Consider the following 21,189-nt stretch of genomic DNA (forward strand, 5'->3'; position numbering starts at 1 on the left):
TCATCTAAACCCTCCTTGTTAGAAGAGGCTCTACATTTTAAAGAGTGAGGTTTGTATTGGAGAGCCAGACCAAAAGCAAAGCACTTGCTGTGCAAGTAAGAGGACCTGCCTTTGAATCCCTAGAAATAATATAAATGTGAGTATGATAATATATGGTTGCAATTCTGTGTCAAGATGGCAGGTAGAGACACAAGAATCCCTGGAAATTCATGGACCAACTACCCTGGATGACAAAGTAACAGACAACATAAGGGCCCATCTCACATAGGGTGGAATGATAGATGCCCAAGGTTGTCTTCTGACCTTTATGGCATGTTGTGGCACCTGTGCATCTTTGTGCCTTGCCCCCGCCTTAAAACAAAGGGAGAATCTTAGTACTACCTCAACTTGATATGCCCTGCTTTGTTGACAGAGGAGGGGTGGTTTGGGGAGGCAGAGGAGAGGAGGGAGGGGAAACTGTGGTTGGGATGTAAAAGGAATGAAAACTTTAATTAATCAAAAATGAAGAAAAAGAACAACAACATCAAACCTCTTAAGTCTGTACTTAAAACTGCTTTTAAACTGAAAGAAAGATCTGTGGAGTTAAAGAGAAACTACAACCAACATTATTATTTATAGAGCTCCTTGAGGTTCTCTGGCCTCTGAACATTTGGTGCCAGTCATGATTGTTAATGTGTTTAATTTGCCTTTTAAATTAGCATTTTTTCATAAAACATTTTCGGCTAGTCAGTAACTGGTCCTGTGTTCACATGTGGCATTATTCAGCCAGGCTTTGAACCCAAGCTCTCATTTTTTTTTTTCTCATGCGAAGTGAGTACCCCTCTGTTGCTGTTCAGAGGTTCAGACTGAGGTTGGCATTGCCCAGTGGAACAGGATGGGTGGAGTTGACAGGGTCAGCACTGAAGGCTAATTAAAGTGTTGGCAAGTTGCAGATAGGATAATATCTCCAAAGGTTTCCAGCTATTTATGGAAAGACCTTGAATAATTTCCATAACTTATTTTGACTGTGGTTAAGAACTCTATTTAAGGTAATCTGCCTTTACTATCAACAATTCATCTTGGTAAAAAAAAAATGTTTAAATCAAAATATATTTTACAGTGAACAATGAAATCATTTATGCTAACTTTTCTGTAAAGATATTAAAATTTAAAAACATCCCATCTTCAAGTTATTTTTATTAAAAGCAAGTGACAGCCTACATCATATGTTAACTTTTCACTAAGCACTAGGCAACATGTTTTACAGCCATGGCCTCAATAACTCTTTGCAGTGAAGTTTGGGCCAATTGCCAGTATCACTCCTTTTGATTACCCCCCCCCCCATGATACAGACTGGGGGCTGCACTCAGGGCCCAGTTCATGGTAAGCTTAGGGCTCTAATACTGAGGTAACACTCCTAATCCCTTTTCTTTCTTCTTCTTTTTGTTCCTTTGGCTTTGATACAGAATTTTGTTAATTTGCCCTTATTAACCTCAAAACTTGAAATCGTCTCACCCTACTCTCCTGAATACTACTATTCCTATTTTCTCAGATGATGGGAGAGAAAAACAATTAAATAATTTGTTGTCAGCATTTTTATAAAAGCTCATGGTGTGTAAGGGCGTTTGTCTATACCTTTTAATCACTGTACTGCATAACTAACTATAACATCATTTTCAAGACTTTTCTAGATTTTGGAATCAGATGATCTTATGGCTAATGCTTTATTTTAGGCAGGTTTAAATATGGTTATTCTTTTATTATCACTTCTGTATCCAAAGAAAGTTTTCTTGGGCTAAGTTGTGATGTAAGGTTTTGTATTCATTAGTTGTCTAATCAGTATTAGTATATAACCGATTTGTGGTATAGTAATGGTTCCAGCGTTTTTCTTTTTGCTCTGGTCTGTTTAGTCTGTCTAGGATCTTAATGGGCTTCCATATGCATTTTAGAATGTTATCTTTCTATTTCTGTGAAAATGTCATGGGGATCTTGATAGAGCCAGCATTAAATTGCTTTTGACCAAGTGGTCATTTTTATAATATCAACTCTACCAGCTCATGAACATGGGAGGTCTATCTCTCTTCCTCTGTCCTTATATTCAGAGATTTAAACTTTTCATTGTAGATGTCTTTCATAGCCTTCATAAGGCATATTCTCACATACTGTATTTTTTTTTTTTGAGACTGTTGGGAATCAAGTGTTTCCATGATCTCTTTCTCAGCACATTTATTATTTTTTTGGTCACATTTGCAAATGATAGCATTTCTATCAATGCTTTGTTTCATACACAGCAGTCCTCTATAACGAACTCCCAACCATTTATGTATTACATAGTATAAACTACCATGTCCTGCTTTGTTATTTTCTGAGATTATTTATGCATCTCCACAATCCTGAAAATGAGCACACATTTTAACTGATCTCAGCCATCAGAAATATATATTACACACGAGTGTTCTGATGAGTTTCATTAAAATCTGAGACACTTCTCCGAAGTTTAAACAGATCCTATAGATGGCCGAATAGTTTAGTTATACATGAGAAGGAATATTATGAAACTAGAAGGACATTAGACATCTCTGATTTGATTCCCCAAGTTGTCATTGTTATACAAAAGACATAGTATAACTGCAGCATGATGAAGAAAAACATTTTTGTCAAAAGAGCATCAATTTAAAATAATGAATTGAATAATTCCATTAATTTATATTTGTTTTTAAAATTACAAAAGCAATTCTAATGGTTTCCAAGATAAAGTTGGGAGTGACATCAGCAAGAAGTCAGTGTGAGTCACAGAGGCTTTATTGGCAATAATATAGAGGAAAGAAAAAGTTTCACATTTAAAATGTTGCCAGTAAAAATTTCCTTCTGGGCTTTAGTTAGCATTTCACTTCTGTCTTGGTACATAATACCTTGATAATAGTGATGAAAAGTCTAGATATCACATTTTCTTAAACTTTTACTATTAAGTTAACATGAGTGCAAGAATACTTTTTCCTTGAAACTATGTTAAAATTGGCATTTAAAGAAGCAGAATTATATATATACATATATATATATATGTATATATATAAACCTCAGATGTATAGATGCATTGACATTCTTCCTTTATGTATTTTCAAACATATTTTTAATGCTTTTGTGGGATGTTTTATTAAATGTTTGCTGTTTTCAGCTCCTTATATTTATTCTTCTTACATCTAATTCCATTCATTTCTATTGCTGTTATGTTGCCATGTCCTTGCCTGTGGAAATGCTCATATAATTTTATATGTTTATATATCCTCTCCTTTTATCTCTCATGACTTATCTATCCATGGTATTGTTATAGTTTTGTATTGAAGCAATAAGAAATTATGAATAGAAATATATTCACATGTTTATTGTTCAAGTCACATTTTAAAAATATTATTGTGTGTGTGTTTATGTTTGGACACATGCATGACACAGCTTGCTTGCATGTGGAGGTCAGAGTACAACTTTGTGGAGTTGGCACTTCTGTCTTTATGTGGATTGCAGGGAGTGAATTCAGGTCCTCAAACTTGGTGACAACCTCTTTTACTTGAAGAGTCATATGGTGGCTCTTGAGTTTTGGCATTTTTAATTAATGAATAATTTTAGATGATATTAAATTATTCAATATGTGACCTATAATCTGCTGTATATGAGAGGTGGCCATTGTTTAATGTTCTTATGATTTTCTGCAACTATACAAATAGATAAGAAATCAAATTTTAAACCTCTTTTAAAAACTCTATTTAAATTATAGCTAAAGACTGTTGGGAAACTGGTCACTGTGTGTGCCTGTTTTTTCACTGGTTGTCTACAAATTGATAGAAATAAGAGGGTACCCTTGCTAATGTTCTGAATTAACAAATAAAGAAATATTGCCTATTGAGGCAATATTTTTGTGCCTTCACAACACATTATTTCTTTGGTTTCAGATATATTTTAATTAGATACATGGATAGTCTGAAGAAAGGCTTTCAAATCTCAGTTTTGTTAGGTCATCCCTTCCTTCTTTGGAGACACCCAAGAGATAGAATTATCTTTGGATCATTCTGGAGGTAGCAGTTTCTGATATCTAACTGCATTGTTGCCAATGATAACAGTTTGCATATTTCTGATTACTCTGGGTGAAAAGAGAGATATTCAATAATAAAAAGAATGTGGAGGGTTTAATATTACCATAAAATGCACTGTGCACATAATTAAGATGAGATAAAAATAGAGATATTTTTTGAAAGTTGAGCTCTAATGTCCCTTAAGAGTTCTAGTTTAATTTCAAAAGAAAATCTGTTTTTCAGGTCCAGATTTCTCACATATATATGGTGATGGCATTTGAATTGGCTATTATAGTTCTCTTTAAGAGTGCATGCTATGAAACTGGATATTCCACTATCTGGAAAGACTTTACATACACAAAGATTCTCAAGCTGGACTCCATTGTGAGTTGGGGGGGGGGAGAAAATTCAAAGAAGGTGGGTAGCAAGGTGAGAGTTATTATGAGATAGCCTGGAGGTATGTGAATATAAACAAATACATTGTCTGAAATTCTCAAAGAATTAGTAACATATTATTTTTAAGATTGTCTCATCCAGCCTTAATAGAACAATAGGTGCCTAGTCTTACTGCAACTTGATATATCTTGGTTGACTAATATCCATCCAGATAGATGGCCCACCAGTATCTGAAGAGAAACAGCATGGGAGGAGTGGATGGGGTGTGAGGTGGGAGGGAGTAGAGGAGGAATTGGGAAGAAGGGAGGGGAACAGCTCGGGATGTAAAAGCAAAGCAAGACAAAACAAAACAAAAAATAACAACAAAGAAGGAATGAAATGAATGGAACACATGGAAATCTATCTAGAAATTTCTGAAATGGATGGTGTTTAGTAAACATGAATACTTGAATGGCAGATAATAAAGAATCTTATCTATTACCATGAAGGGAACTGACCATGTAAAGCTGCCAATTATTGCTGATAGAAAACACATATGCTATTCACACACTTGCACACACACTAAGGATTGCAGAGAAATCTCATCAGTATACGACTCCCATTTAATTTTATGTGTAAGTGAAAATGTGAGTCAAGCCATTCTACATGAAAGAATGGTTCATTTTATGTTTCAACCCAAACTGAATAACTGATGTTATGTTTAACCTCATATTAAAGAAAACTAGGGTAGGAACTGGGGATACTAGTAAATTAAACCTAGGTCATCTGATCTTCTCCAGTTCTGCTTAATTAATAGTGTTCCTTCGTATGTGAAAAGTAGATAGGAAATTTCCTTGGGAAAACTAAAACCATGTGCAAATTTAAGAATATATTTATTTTGCTGATTCTTTATGAAAGTGAACCTTTGGAAGTCTGCTGCCAAATGTGGGCATGGCAGTCTCTTGAAATGCTCATGCATTCATGTTTCCGTAGTGTCAGGTACTGCTCTGCACATTAAATGGTATACACTGTAGATTCTTTTAAGGGCAGTGTCTCTCACTTCTGCAAAGTTATTTTTAAAAAGCTCAATTCATTGAAACTTACTAATCATTCACTGGCTCTGACATGTTCCACGTATAAGAAAAGTACACCCTAGTCCTTCCCACCCTAGCATCCAGAGCCTTTTGCCACATGCTATGGTGAGCTATGGTCAGGAATTTTTGTTTGTATGGTTCATTACATCTACCCAACAACTATAAAAAAAAATGTTGGTTAATGCGTTGCCTAAATCAAAGGCCAATTTGGCTTTTCCAAATTTTGGGAATGACTTAATTCACCAACATTTTCAGTTTTTTAAAGTTAGATTAATTGTTAACATGTCAATTCTGAACAAAAAAGCAAAGAAGGACTTGCAGATATATTTTAAAATAGATTTATAAAGTATGACTGGGTCATAGAAATGAAATTACTATACTTTTCTCTAAAGAGTTCCCAAGTAGATGTTAAACAGAATGATAGATGATGAAGAGTATAGTTATTGTTGGTATTAGTAAACTTTTGGAAAGGATTTTTTCAAGGGTCTCTTGCATGCTAACATGCTTAGGAAGTAAGGTATTTCCTAGGCTGATCTTTTCAATAATTTTGGTCTAAGAAATGGTATTGGAAAATATAGATAATTCTCACTACATATCATGGAATGTTGAGGCTGTCCAAGTAAGGTTCCAGAAAAGCAACCCACTTCCTATGCAGACATACACTTATGGTCTCCAGTGTCTCATTCATCTTTCAGCTCTAATGTGTATTCCTTGAATATATGTAGTATAAAAGTCCTCTCTTGGTGATCTTTAGTCTCCCCCTAGCAATCTCGCTGTGTGTTGGCTTTCTAGGAAGTTTTATGAATATGCAGACAAAACCTCATAGACTAATTGACATAAATTTATAAGTATTTAGAATTCAAGGATCTAAATTAACATCATTCATTGTCTTACCTCAAGAGCTTACTGGTCTTTAGATGACCCACTGCACATTATATTTTACCTTCTTTTTCACTGCTTCTGTCTGACTTGTCCACTTATAATTGCTTATCTTTTAACATGCTTCATGACACACGGTCTGTGTGCAATGAGGATATGTTAATGGCATTAGGGAATTCCTTGTGTCATTGGCTTAATTAGAGTTGACTAGAAAGACTGGTGAATTAGATTCGAGAAGAAAGTAAAAACACATCCAATGAGAAGCTACTCTGATTTGACTGAAATGGTGGTTATTTTTGGTTTTCTTCATATGCTTGTGAATAATGGCACCCAAATCAAACTGATGCTAAGGAAATCACCCAGATCTTTAATTGTACATGATATATAGTTGTCACCTTTAAAACACTGTTTTCCTTCCTTGGGTAAACAGTCCCCTTTAATAAAGCAGTACTCTTTGTCCATGTCTGCTGGAAGATAATTCATGATGAAAATGTAGTGGAAACAATGATAATGAGATCACATTTACGATCGCCTGGTTTTGATTTTGTTCTGGTCTCATTTCTTCCATTTGAGGATGAGAGTTAATAAAAAGAAGGGAGTGTCTTCCCTTACTCCATCTGTTCATGCCATACTTCTTACTTCTTGGTCAAATTATAACCACTCCATCATTAGGCATGATTTCAGTATTGTCATCCAGAACTGAATCCAAAGCTGAGGATCTGTGCTACCCTCTCAGCCCCATATCCTCCCCAGTTAATTTCATGCCTCACCAGAGAAGAAGATGAAAAAAATGAGAATTCTTTTCTTTCTTTGTTTTTTTTTTTTGTTAATTAATTATAGTTTCACATAAATTGTCAAAGACAGTCTGTTAGAAATGTATCAGGAATCATCTTGATTCTTTCCAGAAATTAACACAGAATGCTAACCAAACCAGTCACAACTTTGGGTGCAAATATACCAGTGAACTTTCCATGTCTCTCTCACACACACACACACACACACACACACACACACACACACACACACTGGGGATTACATAAAAAAATAGCCACTTTAACTGGCCTGGAAGGATATTCCCAATGGTGTAATAGTGGCATTTATATACTGGGGTAACCAAAGCTGTTTAATTGAATCAAGGCCTGCTCCATAGGAGGGAACTTATTCATGCTACTATAAAGTTAACTGAGAACCTCTGGCTCTAGAAGTCACAGAACCTACAGGAGAACTTACCCCTGTTACTTTCCCAAACCACTATAAGCTCTTACTCCATTTTCAATTCTAGTACTCATAGCAATAGGTAGTACAGCCTACACCCCACATAAAAGATGTTTCTTCTGCAGAAGGAAGAGACTATTACAGAGATCCATATCTAGTGAAAAGGCAGAGAATGAGTGACCATGTTATCTAGCCCACAAATGGGACATCAATAGTACAACCTCTACACTTAAAGCTCAAATGACTTTGAAGTAGAAGGAGCACAAACATTATAAGGGGCTCAGTATTAGATGAGGAATGTTCCTCATAAACTATCTTTGGTGCTCCTGATTTTAGCCATTCTGACAAGAGTAAGATGATATCTCAGAGTTGCCTTGATTTGCATTTCCCTGATAGCTAAGGATGTTGAGCACTTTCTTAAGTGTCTTTAAGCCATTTTGGATTCCTCTATTGAGAATTCTCTATTCAGTTCTGTACCCCACTTTTAATTGGATTATTTGGTGTTTTGTGACTAGTTTCTTGAGTTCTTTGTATATTTTGGAGATCAGCCCTCTGTCAGATGTGGGGTTGGTAAAGATCTTTTCCCAGTCTGTGGGCTGCCGTTTGGTTTTGTCAACTATGTTCTTTGCCTTACAGAAGCTTCTCAGTTTCAGGAGGTCCCATTTATTAATTGTTATATCAGTGTCTGTGCTACTGGTGTTATGTTCAGGAAATGGTCTCCTGTACAAATTCATTCAATGGTACCTCCCACTTTCTCTTATAAGAGGTTCATTGTAGCTGGATTTATGTTGAGGTCTTTGATCCATTTGGAGTTAAGTTTTGTGCATGGTGATAGACATGGGTCTATCTGCAGTCTTCTATACACTATCATCCAACTATTCTAGCACTGTGGTACTGTTTTAATTAGACTTTCCCTTGTGATTAAGGTTGTTAAGATTGATGGGCAGTTTTTTCTTATATTTATTGAACATTTGTTTTTTTTTTTCTTTTTACTTTTTTGGTTTTTCAAGACAGGGTTTCTCTGTATTGCTTTGGAGCCTTTCCTAGAACATGATCAGGCTGGCCTCAAATTCATAGAGATCTTCCTGCCTCTGCCTCCTGAGTGCTGGGATTAAAGATGTGCACCACTACTGCCTGAAAAGTGTTAAGTTCTTTTGCCACATATTGATTAATATATTTGCTTTTTTAACTTTTTAAATTTAAATTAGAAACAATCTTATTTTACATATTATTCCCAATTCACTTTCATTCATGTATCTAGGCTGAGAGAGTATCTATCCTTCCATAGGGAATGGGGTCCCAAAGTCCATTCCTGCAGGAGGAATAAGTACTGGTTCCATCGTAAGAGGCTCCATAGAGTACCCAGGCCTTCTAATTGTCATCCATGTTCAGGGAGCCTGGTTCTGTGCTATGCTGGGTCCCTCAGGCTGGGGTCCATGAGCTCCCACTTGCTCAGTTCAACTGTTTCTATGGGTTTCCTCAGCATGGTCTTGACCCCTTTGCTCATCACTCCTCCCTCTTTTGGTGTTTAACTTTTTTTATCCTGTTCCTTCAGACACTCTGGATTACTTTGAATATTAATGTCTACAAGATGAATAGTTTCCAATGAATTTTTAATGATCTATATAATGGAATTGAGTTATTTAAAAGAAATTTACTTTTGGAATTTCAATCAAAACACCTATTGTAAAGTTATAATAAATGAGTTATGTCAACATTGCAAATAGTATAAATGATATATCAGGTTTGTTTCCTATTGATTTCTTACTGTTTTGTCTTTGTGGAATCAGAATTTATTTAATATAGTGTTATTATTTAACTTTAAAAATAAACCAGTGTATTAGTAACTCTTCTGTTGCTGTGATAAATCATTATGGTCAAGGAAACAAAAGAAGGAAGAGTTTCATCTGGCTTACCATTCTATTGGTGGAAGAGCCCATCATGGTGGGGAACCTAGCAGCAAGACGCAGGCAGGGGACAGGCACAGGAATCTGAAAGCTCATATCCTCAATTACAAGCAGGAAACAAAGAGCAAAATGGACATACATTCACAAAGCCTTCTCCTCAATGGCATATTTTCTCCAACAAGGTCACATCTCCTAAACTTTCTCAAACATCACCATCAGCTGTGGCCAAGTGTTGAAATATTCGAGCCAGAGAGGAACATTCCTATTTAAACCATAACTTTTTACTCCCTGACCACCATGGGTTCATGACTGTATCATAATTCACGTGCATTTAGTTCAGTGCCAAAAGTCCCTATATATAGTCTTTCACAGTATAACACTGTTGAAGAATCCAAACTTTCTTCTGAGACTCAAGGCAATGTCTTACTTATAATCCCCAGTTAAATAACAAAGCATATTACATACTTCAAGTATATGATGGAACAGAATGGGAAAATGGTGTCACAGTTAGGAAAGGCTGGATCAAAGCAAGACCAAAACATAGTGAATCTTGTAGTTCCCTGCCTGGTGTCCAATGGCTTAGATGGTTCTGCTATTCAGGGTTGGCTGCCTGAAATATGAGTGTCTCTTGGGATAGTTCCACTCATTGTTGGCAGTTGTTTTTGGCAGATATGCCGTGGCTCTGAAGTCTCCAATATTTTGGGGTCTTCATTGTAACTCAGGCTTTACTTTCACAACTCCATGCAATGGCCTCTCAAAGCATATGGCTCTACAAAGACCTCCAAGATGGTAACCCCCCTGCCATGTGCCGCCTGACCTCAGTGGTTCTCTGAAACCACAGAGGAAGAATCCAAGACGTCTTCAATTTTTCATCCTTTATGTCTCCAGAGCCAAAACCATGTGCATAACACTGCCAAGTTAGGCTGCCAGCTGGGGATGGCCCCTGGCCCCTTGAATCACATTAGCAGCAGAACTTTTATTTTGTCACTTTCAGAAAAGGCCCCAGGTTTTCTTATACTGGTAGAAGTTTAGCTGGGTGAAGTTTTCACCTGAAGGCACCCTTCCCTTTACTCTGGTGCAGAGCGGAAAGTCACTCTGAAACAGTCTAACCGCCTTCGTAATTACAGCCTCTCTTCTAGTACATGCCTTGGCTGTAGCATTAAGCTTCCTATGTTCTTTTTCTCTCCAAACTTTACATTTTGTATTTCTTTCTTCCCCACTTGTTCTTATTTCATTGTAGATCTGCATAAACATTATCGGTATCAGTCATGACACAGATTCACTGTCATAGTGTCTTGAAATTTCCTCAAACAAAAGTTTAGCCCATTACTTTTCAATTTAACCTCAGTTAACTTCTTAGTATAGAGGCAAAAGGCAGCCAGATTCTTGGCCAAAATATCACACAAATGCCCTCTAGCCCAGTTGCTGGTAAAAGTCTTTGCTTCCCTGAAACCTCTTGAGCCAGGCCTCTACAATTTTTTTTTTTTTGCCCTCAGCACTATCTTTTATGCTACTACTAGAATTGTTTTAATCTTTACATTCAAGGGTTAACCAGTATTCTAGTCTTAAGTCCCAAAATCCTTCACATTCCTCAAGCAGAACATCAAACCAATGTCCAGGTTCTTTACAGCACACCCTACTCTCTAGTACCAAATACTATGTTAGTTATCCTTTTTATTGTTTTAATAAAACACCATAAACAAGGTATTTTACAGATTTTAAATGGTTAATATTCCATCATGATTTACAACAGCAAGTAGCAGGAATGGGGCTAGGACATGAGATAGAGAGAGGACTGGATATAGGGCAAGACTATGAATCCCCAAAGCCAGCCCTTAGTAACAACTTCCTCCAGCAAGGTTACATCTCCTAAATCTGAAATAGCACCACACTTTGGGGATCAAGTGTTTCAGTGTCCAAGCCCTATGAGAGACATTCTTAGTCCAACCACTGCAAATAGAATAGCAATCCAAGTCATTTCTTTTTCTTGTTCCTATGCCTTGCATTTCAGGAAGTGTCCCAGTTGTCTGGACTCCCTGAGTATGTGAAAATAGTAGAAGTTGGACCTAGGGATGGATTACAGAATGAAAAGGTAGGTTTATATTAGCTTTACACAGTGAATTCCTTAAAATTTTAATAGTTTGTGGATTTTATATTTTGAACAATATTTATGTATAGTTACTACTTGAATTTAAAATCATATTGTATTTTCTTTTAATTAGGAAGTAATATTTTGTGCCTCAATAGTTTTAATACAGTTCACTTATACTGTATGTTTTATGATTTTTTTAAGGTTATAATTCCTACAGATATAAAAATTGAATTCATCAATCAACTTTCTCAAACTGGCTTGTCTGTAATAGAGGTAACAAGCTTTGTGTCCTCCAAATGGGTACCACAGGTATTTTAATTCATAATAATATAATTTAACATGTTTAAGTTTAGTGATGTAATGACATAATAATTTCCACATATTACAAATGATTAGTTTATTTCTCATAGACTTTGGAAAACCTATGACCTATGAATTGAATCTTATTGTTATCTAATAATTAATAAAATATTAAGCTATTTAAAAATAAGCTATTTAAAAATAAAAATATGCCAATACTATGTAAAAGAAAACATCAAGCAATCAGTAATAACTCATTCTTTACTGAGTAACTCTCATTTCTTATCAGATAGTGATTTTTCTTCATCTCACTGTTGCCGCTTATAATTAAAGCTCTTATATATTTATAACTCTCTGATTATTTTCTATGCATACCATGTCTTAAAAATAATGTCTGTTTCTTTTCTATTCATCATCTTTAGTGCTTAGGCTATAGTTAGTAGGTACACAGGAAATTACTCTAAAATGAATAATGTATCAGTGAGCTTGAAAAGGCTGTTACATATTATCTGCATAGGCAACTGGCCCTGCCTTTTATCTATATGTGTCTGTTATTATATAATTAAGTATGCTACTATTTTCATTAAGGAAACACATTACTTGATATAAACACATTTCCTTGATTATTTTGCAAAACAACTATATTTCACTAGCGGTCATTGATTTTTTAAGATCTTTAAGAATTGAAATTGCTATTTATGGCTCATTCCATGCTCTTTTACATATTTGATTATGGTTGGAAAGAGAAGCCACACTGGCATATTTATAAAATTAGTTTTAGGAGAGTGGATAGGTCTTGCTACTATTAAGAATAAATTCTAATAAAAATTTCATTTCAGATAGATATTAAATCTTGCTATTTTCAAGATTCTATAATTTCCCAGTGATTTTAAAAGTTGCATGCAAAATATTTTTCTCCTCATATGGTAAAGCTCATGGCTTCATGCTACCACTATTACGTGATAATAGAAATTGATTTGTAGACTATCCTTTAGACTGTCCTATGATGTTCACAGAGACATCAGAGAGAATGAAGCTAGAAAAATTTCTCTTTTATAGATAATGAAAAGAAAATATGGAAGAAAGAGAAATAAATACAGTCTTCCTATAAGTAAGAATTGGATCTTGCTTCCTTTCCTGGCTTAAACAAATACACATAATGGGAATATAAAATGACAAATTTTATTCTGTGTTTGGTGCTGAGTTGAATTTTGGATTAGTCTATTGAAAATTAATGAGCCCATTTTAATCTTAAAGTAATATTAAGTAAGTGACTGAACCGTCTCACATAGCCCTCAAGGACATCTGTGTTGAGGAGAAATGGTTCTAGAATTGTGCCATGCATTTGAGTATGGCATTGAGTGATTTAACCTCTCTGAACCTTAGAAATCCTAGCACAGACTTCTGCAGTACAGGATGGTTGTGGGTAGCCACAGAGGGTCAGACACATGAATGGTCCTTGTGTGTACATGATCACAGGACCTACCTCCTGACTAGTGCACAATAATATTTTCCATCATGACTCTAATAATATGTGTTCATTTTAAGCCTCATCTGGTTATATGCATCTAAAAAAAGTGACTTAAATATATCATGTAGCCACAGAAGAGCAGTATACTTGAATCAAAGACAGATATCACAAATTTCATCTTTCAAAGTGACACTAGCCTTGCAAGGTATTACACTACATATCCACTGTTTCTCTAAAGGCCACCTTATGGATACCCACCCCTCTTTTATAGTTTGGCCATCACTGTGTGACTGCTTTAGATTTCCCTGACCTTATATTTGACAACTTTTCATTTCAAAATCTTTCATTCTCATTTTAGAAGAATATCATTGAGTAGAGACCTTAAATATCTCTGGGGTTTGCATATAATGAACTTTGGTATAACAACTCCTTATGTGTTGTCTTGAAGTGATTTCTGCTTCTGAAGACAGTTCCTGAGGCGTCTCTTGGTATTCTATTTTCTGTGCTTCCCTGGAGCTGATTCTGTATGAGACGTAGGTCATGGGAATACTTCTCCAGTTTATGTTTAGATTGCTGCTTGTTCACTTATTTCTTTTTTTAGCATATTAAAGTTTTTTTTTATTTTTTATAGTTTCCCTCCCACTGTTTTGTTTGGCAGAAGCTGTCTAACTCAAATAGCTTAAAGAAAAGTTCCACAGTAGCAGGGTGCCATATAAAACAGGATTCTACACCTATAATTTAAATGATCACAGAAGATAAAATGCCTGTCATTAAGAAATATATGTCCTTTATAACTTATCTGGAAAAAAGATTTTCTTAGAGTGGCATGTCATATGAGAATATTTGAAATTAGTCCAGGTAGTCCCTCACTTAGATGGAACACACAATAGCATGAGAAAGAAAACACATTAAAAACAGATTTCCTGCAACTTTGGAATGTGTCTGTTAATAGTAAGCTATTTAAGTTATTGTAACCATCATAACTTTTAAAGCAAAGTAAACCATTTTGTTAGTCATTAATTTTCTCTTTTGGTTTGTGAATATTTTTACTTATATGAATGATTAAAATAAATACTATTTTGAAAATCAGAACAAGTTAGTGGAAATATATATATATATATATATATATATATATATATCATATGAAATGGATCAGTTATAAATATTATTTGTCCACAATGAAGCTTTTATCTATTGGATACATGAATAAAAGAAGTGCATTTTTCTTTATAAGAGTAGAAAAATGGTACATAGAAGACTGTAGCATTAATTTTTTACAAGTCACTCTAACATTTAAAAGTAAGGTCAGGGTACACATTGACAAGAAGATTTCTGTAACCTTTCCTATACACTCATTCTACCATGAAGGACAATTCATTCTTTATTGAAATGGAGTTGTGTTTACTGGAATGACATATTAAATTTAAATTTGCATTTATGAAATATAAGAGATCACATCTTTTGTATTTGGTCTGCCTTTGTCTTTGTGGCTCTATTCTTTTTAAGGAGTGTAGGGAGAAAATAATTTTGTGGCAATGAGGCAGAGGGTGGCAAATGGAGAGAGGGAGAGGGGTCAGGGTACCTCCAGATTGCTGGTTTATAAGGCATAGTATTATGTTCGGGCAAGAGAAACATCTCTGAATGGTTCTGTAGGGTGTCTACCCTACTTATGGTGTACTATATATTGGCCACTGTTATTTTCACAAAGGGAATCCAATTAACCAAGGCCATACTTCATATGTTACCCCAAAGCATAGACTGACAGCCTACAGGGAAGAAATGCATAACCCAGAGTTTCCACCATGGACATTACATGGCTCACAAACTTCTGTGCATGATATTAAGCAGTTAGATGCTGACATAGAAGTCAAAGCCACATTGTGACCTGTAACTCTCCATCATCATCATACTCTGTAGCTATTCGAGAAGTTTTTTTTAATAGAGACAGATCCATTTAATGATTTCAAACATCTTTAGGAACCAAACATTCTGAACTCCAAGAATAACCACTGAAACAGTCTTATTTTTATCTTCCCCTCTAAGCTAGTGTCCCAGGTGTTCACATTAACAATACTTCCTCAAAAAGATTGCTATGAAGAGACCCAATGATATAGTTTCCTTAGAAACAGAGTCTAAAAACTATATTGCTTTGTTCTTTACTTTATATCAGCATATTGGTTTTCTTACTTGTCAAACACATCTGTGTAGTCAATATTTGCCTGTGGGTAGGAGTGAAGATGCTAACTGATATAGTGTAAATGGTATTACATGTCTATTAAGATTAAGTGTGAGAAATTGTGCTATCAGAATTTTGGTGATCTTAGCATCTGTTTCATGGTGTTCTAGGAGCACCTTTACCTAGAATGTTGTGATGCAAATCCTTCAAGAAAATTGAAAACAATAGATGCTTTTTGCATTCTTACTCTGTTTCTAGTATTTAGTGCATAAGCCACAGACCCTGAAGATTGCTTTAATGGATCCAATATGTTTTCTTTCACTGAATGTGTACCATGTGGCATACATTTTGTGTATGTAATTGTGTCTGTATACATGCACTCGAACACTTGTAATTACCAGCTGAATCAGACAGGTTTTCATTGTGTGCATAAGAAATTTTAGTGACTTAATAGTAATATTTGGTTTTACTTGTGTCTTTTAATCATAAACAATTTAGTTAAGACTACATTAGGCATTCCAGAGCCTTCTCAGGGACTAGTAGTAAGGTAGAGTAGATGGTGGTTAGAGTAGAACTCGAGGACACAAGTGGCTGAGGCAGTTGGGACTGGCTGGGCACTACTCATTCTTTAAGTGTTCTCAGAACTCTCCATGAGTTCCTCCAAAATGTGGTCCTTTTAGACATCTAAGATGATGCTTAACAGTACAGAAGTGATATGCATTTTACAGCTAAGCTTGTACAGCATTGATTTGGCATAACCTATTAGTTGAGACAGGTGCAAAACATGTCAAGTTTCAAAGAAGTAAGAAAGACACCACTTTTTCCTTTTTAATGGAAGCATGACTTTCTGGAAGATAAGCAAGAAAGGAAATATCATTGGGATCATCATTTTTCAAGTGTCACAGTTGTTTTTAAACCTGATCTACAAATAAATTAAGTATTTTCATTTTCATACTAGTGACTAAAAAAATAAATGCAGTCAACAGAGGAAAAAAGTCTGTAGTCTGAAAACCCTAAACTTAAAACAATGCACATGTTAGCCCTGGCATAGTAAGGACCGGGCTGTTCACACTCACTGCACTCTAACCTGTGTCCTTTATGAAATCATTTTGCTTAAAAAACAACTGTGTAGATACGTGAAGGAAAGCTTGTTGATTTGATGACAGTTTGCAAACCAAGAAGACAGCAAGCTGCCTCCACAGCCTCTCTACTGCTCACTCTTACCTGCTTAGGTTAAGGCAGACACTGATGAAGGCATCTCATAGGCATGACCTTCATAGCCACATCTATTGGGCAAGAATCCTACACTTCCCCATACATGTGTCTCCTTTAATTCCAGCACTCAAGAGGCAGAGTCAGGGGGACCTCTGAGTTCGAGGCCAGCCTGGTCTACAGAGAGAGTGCCAGGATATGCTCCAAAGCTACACAGAGAAACACTGTCTAGAAAAAAAAAAGCTGTGTTCTATTAAACCACTTATCCAAATATGCCACTTTTCTTTTCGAATGAAAAGGTCATGTATTATGAATATTACAGTAGCTACTGAATGGTGTAGTGTGAACTTTCTATCCTGTACTAGTGTTTATGCCTGTATCTGTGGGCATCTGCACATCTTTATTTAGAATGATGACATAGATTTTTGTATTCCTCTGTCAAAAGTGGCCAGGTGTGTGTGTGTGTTTTGTGTGTGTGTGTGTCTGTGTGTGTGTGTGTGTGTGTGTGTGTGTTGAAATCAATGATTAACTTTCAGTGCACTCTAAGGCAAACAACTGCTTAAAACTTATTCACAAATCATTAAACTCTTTTGTCTCATGGTAGGCAGTATTTTTCTGGTCTTGAGCTTGATTACAATTAATCTCAATAAAATCTGAAAAATACATGTTAGTAACACTGTATTTCATTACAGAGCATTAAACAGTAATTTCTTCTCTAAGATGTACTTTTACTACTATTTCAAAGGAAAAGCAAAACTGACACACTTTAGGAATGTGATTGTTAAAACCTTTACATGTTTAAGCTGAAGGTATAATCCAATTTTAGTATAGCTCCTTCTTTCCTCTACTCTAGAATCTATTCTACCCATAAATGGAGGTTTTCCATTTTTAAATGATATAAATAGTTTGATTGGTTACCTTTCTGTTAACAAATTAAATTTTCTTTGTTTTAAATGTATGGAACTAGTAAAGATGAAATGTTATAATAAAACATGGCACCTCATCTTACATTCAGCTTTTTGAGTTTGTTGTCTTTATCAAAATTTTTGTATTTCCCCATGAGGAATAGAGATAAAATTTCAAGAAAATTTTAGTCTCATTCGAGACACCAATCTAATTGAAAACATTTTCAAATTGTTTTAAAATTATTTGACAGTTTCATACATGCATTTAATGAACTGTAGAAATTTTCATTCTCTATTTTCCCTCCAACCACTTTCCTCTCCCAATGCGACCCTTATTTTTCCCAAACTATTCCCTTCCTATTTTCAAGTAATTAAAATTATCTTAAAATTTGTTCTTCTAAAATTATCTTTTTTTAATTTTTTAAATTTAATTTATTCTTTTACATGTCGATCCCAGTTCCCTCTCCCTCCATCCCTCCCTAAAATTATCTTTAATGTGCTAACATCTTAGAGTTCTGTTCATATTATGTAAATGACAAAAACTAAGTAGAACTATATTTTGTCTCAGAAATATTTGATTTTGACTTTTTAAAATTGCCCTTTTGGAATTACTCTGGCTATTTTGCTGACTGACCTCTTTTGAGAATTCTGCAGACTGAGCCTCCTACATGCAGTGGGCTGTGGGAGACACAGAATGTGGTCAAGAGACCAGAAAAAAAGGAACTTGGACACCTCTGGTGTATGTAATAAATCCATAGCAATTGAGATAATTATATTGAAAACTTTTTAGAATAACAGAATGTTCTATAAGAGTAATGGATTTAAGTTTTTATGTTAATGTAGAGGATATTCCTCAGGAAAATGCTGTTAATTTAAGAACTGTCCTAGAAAATTTCAAATTTGACTTTGAAAAAGACTATGGGTTATATGTATATATTTTTGAACTACAAATATGTTGAAGTAAATTCATGCTAATTATGCACCAGCATTAATACTACTAATCTTTGATAGATTCAACTTATATTGTTTCTGCTTATGGTGTAAAGACAGAAAGTTATAACTGACTAGTCTAAAAATAAGCACACACACGCACGAACACACACGCACACCTTCCTCATATTCTCCAAGATCCATGTACTTTAGTGATATCATTATGTCTGTTGTTTAACTTGTACTTTGTAACAAAGAAGTAGAAAATCTGAGACCTGATTTTTACTTATTTCCAGTATGATGTGGTAAGGCATTTTCATTTCTCAATGTGTTGGATCCTTTCCACTTATTCATTCTCCCATTTAATGCTTTTAGTTTTTCTGTATTAAAAACTATATAGAGCTCTTTGTTTGACTCAAAAGTGAATAAACAGTGTAGGCATAACACTGTAATTATAATGTTAAAGTGGATTGGGGGGATACAATTGCTTGGAAAATGAAAACACCAAAAGGGATTTTCAAAGCAGGTGAGTATGTATGAATGAGTTATAATCTGGCAGAACCACATAACTAGCATATGCTAAGCAAGTTGGCACCCTTAGAAGGTCCGCTTTCACTGTTTACTAAAACAAAAACCTCCAGCATCCATATCATAACCACAAGCAACAGCAATGCTTTCTGTGGTAATGAGACCTTACTTTTGTCACAGCCTTTTCTTCTGGATTAAGTCTGCTTAGCAGTGAGTCAGTAACCCAGTAACCCAGGCCTATCCTCTCTGCTGCAGCTCTCCAATGTGTTGTAGGTTTAGTGTTAAGAGTATAAAACTCTACTAGCAAAACACACTGAAAGTTGATTTACTCCACTATGTTAAAACGTTCCTCATCCTTTAATGCAAGGCAAATGACAAGGATGGCAATGTTATTAACATATAAAAAGGCGTAATACATGAGAGGCAACACAATTGCACAGGCATAGAAAGAAAATTATACTGGGAGCCTTGGAACTATTTGCCCCTCCTTCAGAATGATGTTGGGAACATACTATTTTTAATATGGGGAGAGTAGGCAGGTGGTTATGAAGGCAATGACCCTAATAAAGAAGAGCTAATGTATAATTGCTATGTTTCTCTTCCTGAACTGGGAAATATTATTGAATAAAAAACAAATTTCATTTCTTCCCTCCAGGGCATTAGTGTTACAGTTTTTAACCCCCACATCCATCCCGGTAGGTGGTGTTTGTCTTGTAATATAACAGTGGATATTTGTGGATGTCAGTAGATTATGATTAGAATCTCTTGTCTCACAAGAAGGAGGAGGGGTAGTTGCACTGGAAGCTTTTGAGGCACATGAGTATTCCATCCAATAGACGGCACTATAAAGGACCTTTGCATACAAAGGCAAAGCTGAACAAGGAAGGACAGGAAATTATACACCAGACCAAATTAGTTTTAAGGCTTCTAGACCTGAGTTTTGTGAGATTTGTGTCAGACTGTTTTAGCTTTGGCAGCCAAGCAGGGTATTGGGCGGCAGAAAAGGAAAAAAGAAGAAGAAGAAGAAGAAAAAAAAAAGGATGTTCAATTTTCCAGAGATTTCCTGTGTTTGTTATTGTAAGACTGTGATTTATTAAGAGTGTCTTACTTCTTCAAGCAGACCAAGGTTTCCTCTGTGCTACTGAGGCTAAGATAGATGAGGTTTGTGCTAGGCGTCTATGAATGGGACATGGTTATAAGACCCAGGCTATAGTGCTATTCATAGCTGCCTTCAGCACTTTCACCCAAGATTGTCAGGAAGCACTCAGGTCTCGTTTTTTTCTCATTACCAAGTTTCCAAATGTTACCTTTAAGAGGAATTACTATTCATATTGAGTTTTGAGTTATAGGGTCTGAAACCACATCATTTATGCTTTTCCACTAATCGATGGCATGTGTTGAAGAAACTGCATGTTTTCTTATCTGTCTTTCTTTCTCACTATATCCCTGCATGCAGAAAGTAGCACTGGTAGACATGGCTAGAGGAGACTAAACAATAACTCCCAGCATTATTTACTTTTATTTCAATAAGATCTGAATACTGATATGTCCTGACAAAAGCAAATACTTCAAGATATTGGTGAGCAGGAAGAAAGAATAATCCCATGTCCATAAGTATAAGTCGTTTTTTTTTTCCTGGAAAATTTAAGGTAGTTTGTTAAGAGAACTAAGAACTAGATATACCTAGAAATTCTATGGACATACTAAGAATAAACAATACCTGCTTTTTAAAACTTGTGGACCCTCTTCCATAAAAATTATTATGACACCAGATTCTATTTAGGTATGGCAACAAAATGTTAATTTCTAATGATACATCACAGATATATAAACTTTAAAAATATGACAAGTATCTGTAAATTAAGTATGATAATATTTTTAAAGTCTGAGATGAATGTTAGAGATAATTTTATAAAATGTTTTCCTTCAGTGTTTGTGCATTAATTGCCTTTTTGTGTAACAATACTTTTAAATATTTTCTTACTGACAGAAGGTGTTATGCAGGGTTTTGGAGGAGAATTATTATCAAACCAAGATTTAGATGGAACATGCTACAATACTG

General features: G+C 35.2%; 1 protein-coding gene across 1 annotated transcript in view; it reads left to right on the forward strand.

The window, feature by feature from the left end:
* Hmgcll1 (3-hydroxymethyl-3-methylglutaryl-CoA lyase like 1) overlaps positions 1–21,189 on the forward strand; it is a 131,550-nt gene that overhangs the window by 26,451 nt on the left and 83,910 nt on the right. The window contains exons 2-3 of the mRNA XM_051197968.1: positions 11,525–11,605; positions 11,807–11,914. Of these exons, the coding sequence (XP_051053925.1) occupies positions 11,525–11,605; positions 11,807–11,914 (189 nt within the window). The remainder of the gene's footprint in view (positions 1–11,524; positions 11,606–11,806; positions 11,915–21,189) is intronic.

Source organism: Phodopus roborovskii, unplaced genomic scaffold (genome assembly GCF_943737965.1).
Source record: "Phodopus roborovskii unplaced genomic scaffold, PHOROB, whole genome shotgun sequence".
NCBI lineage: Eukaryota > Metazoa > Chordata > Mammalia > Rodentia > Cricetidae > Phodopus > Phodopus roborovskii.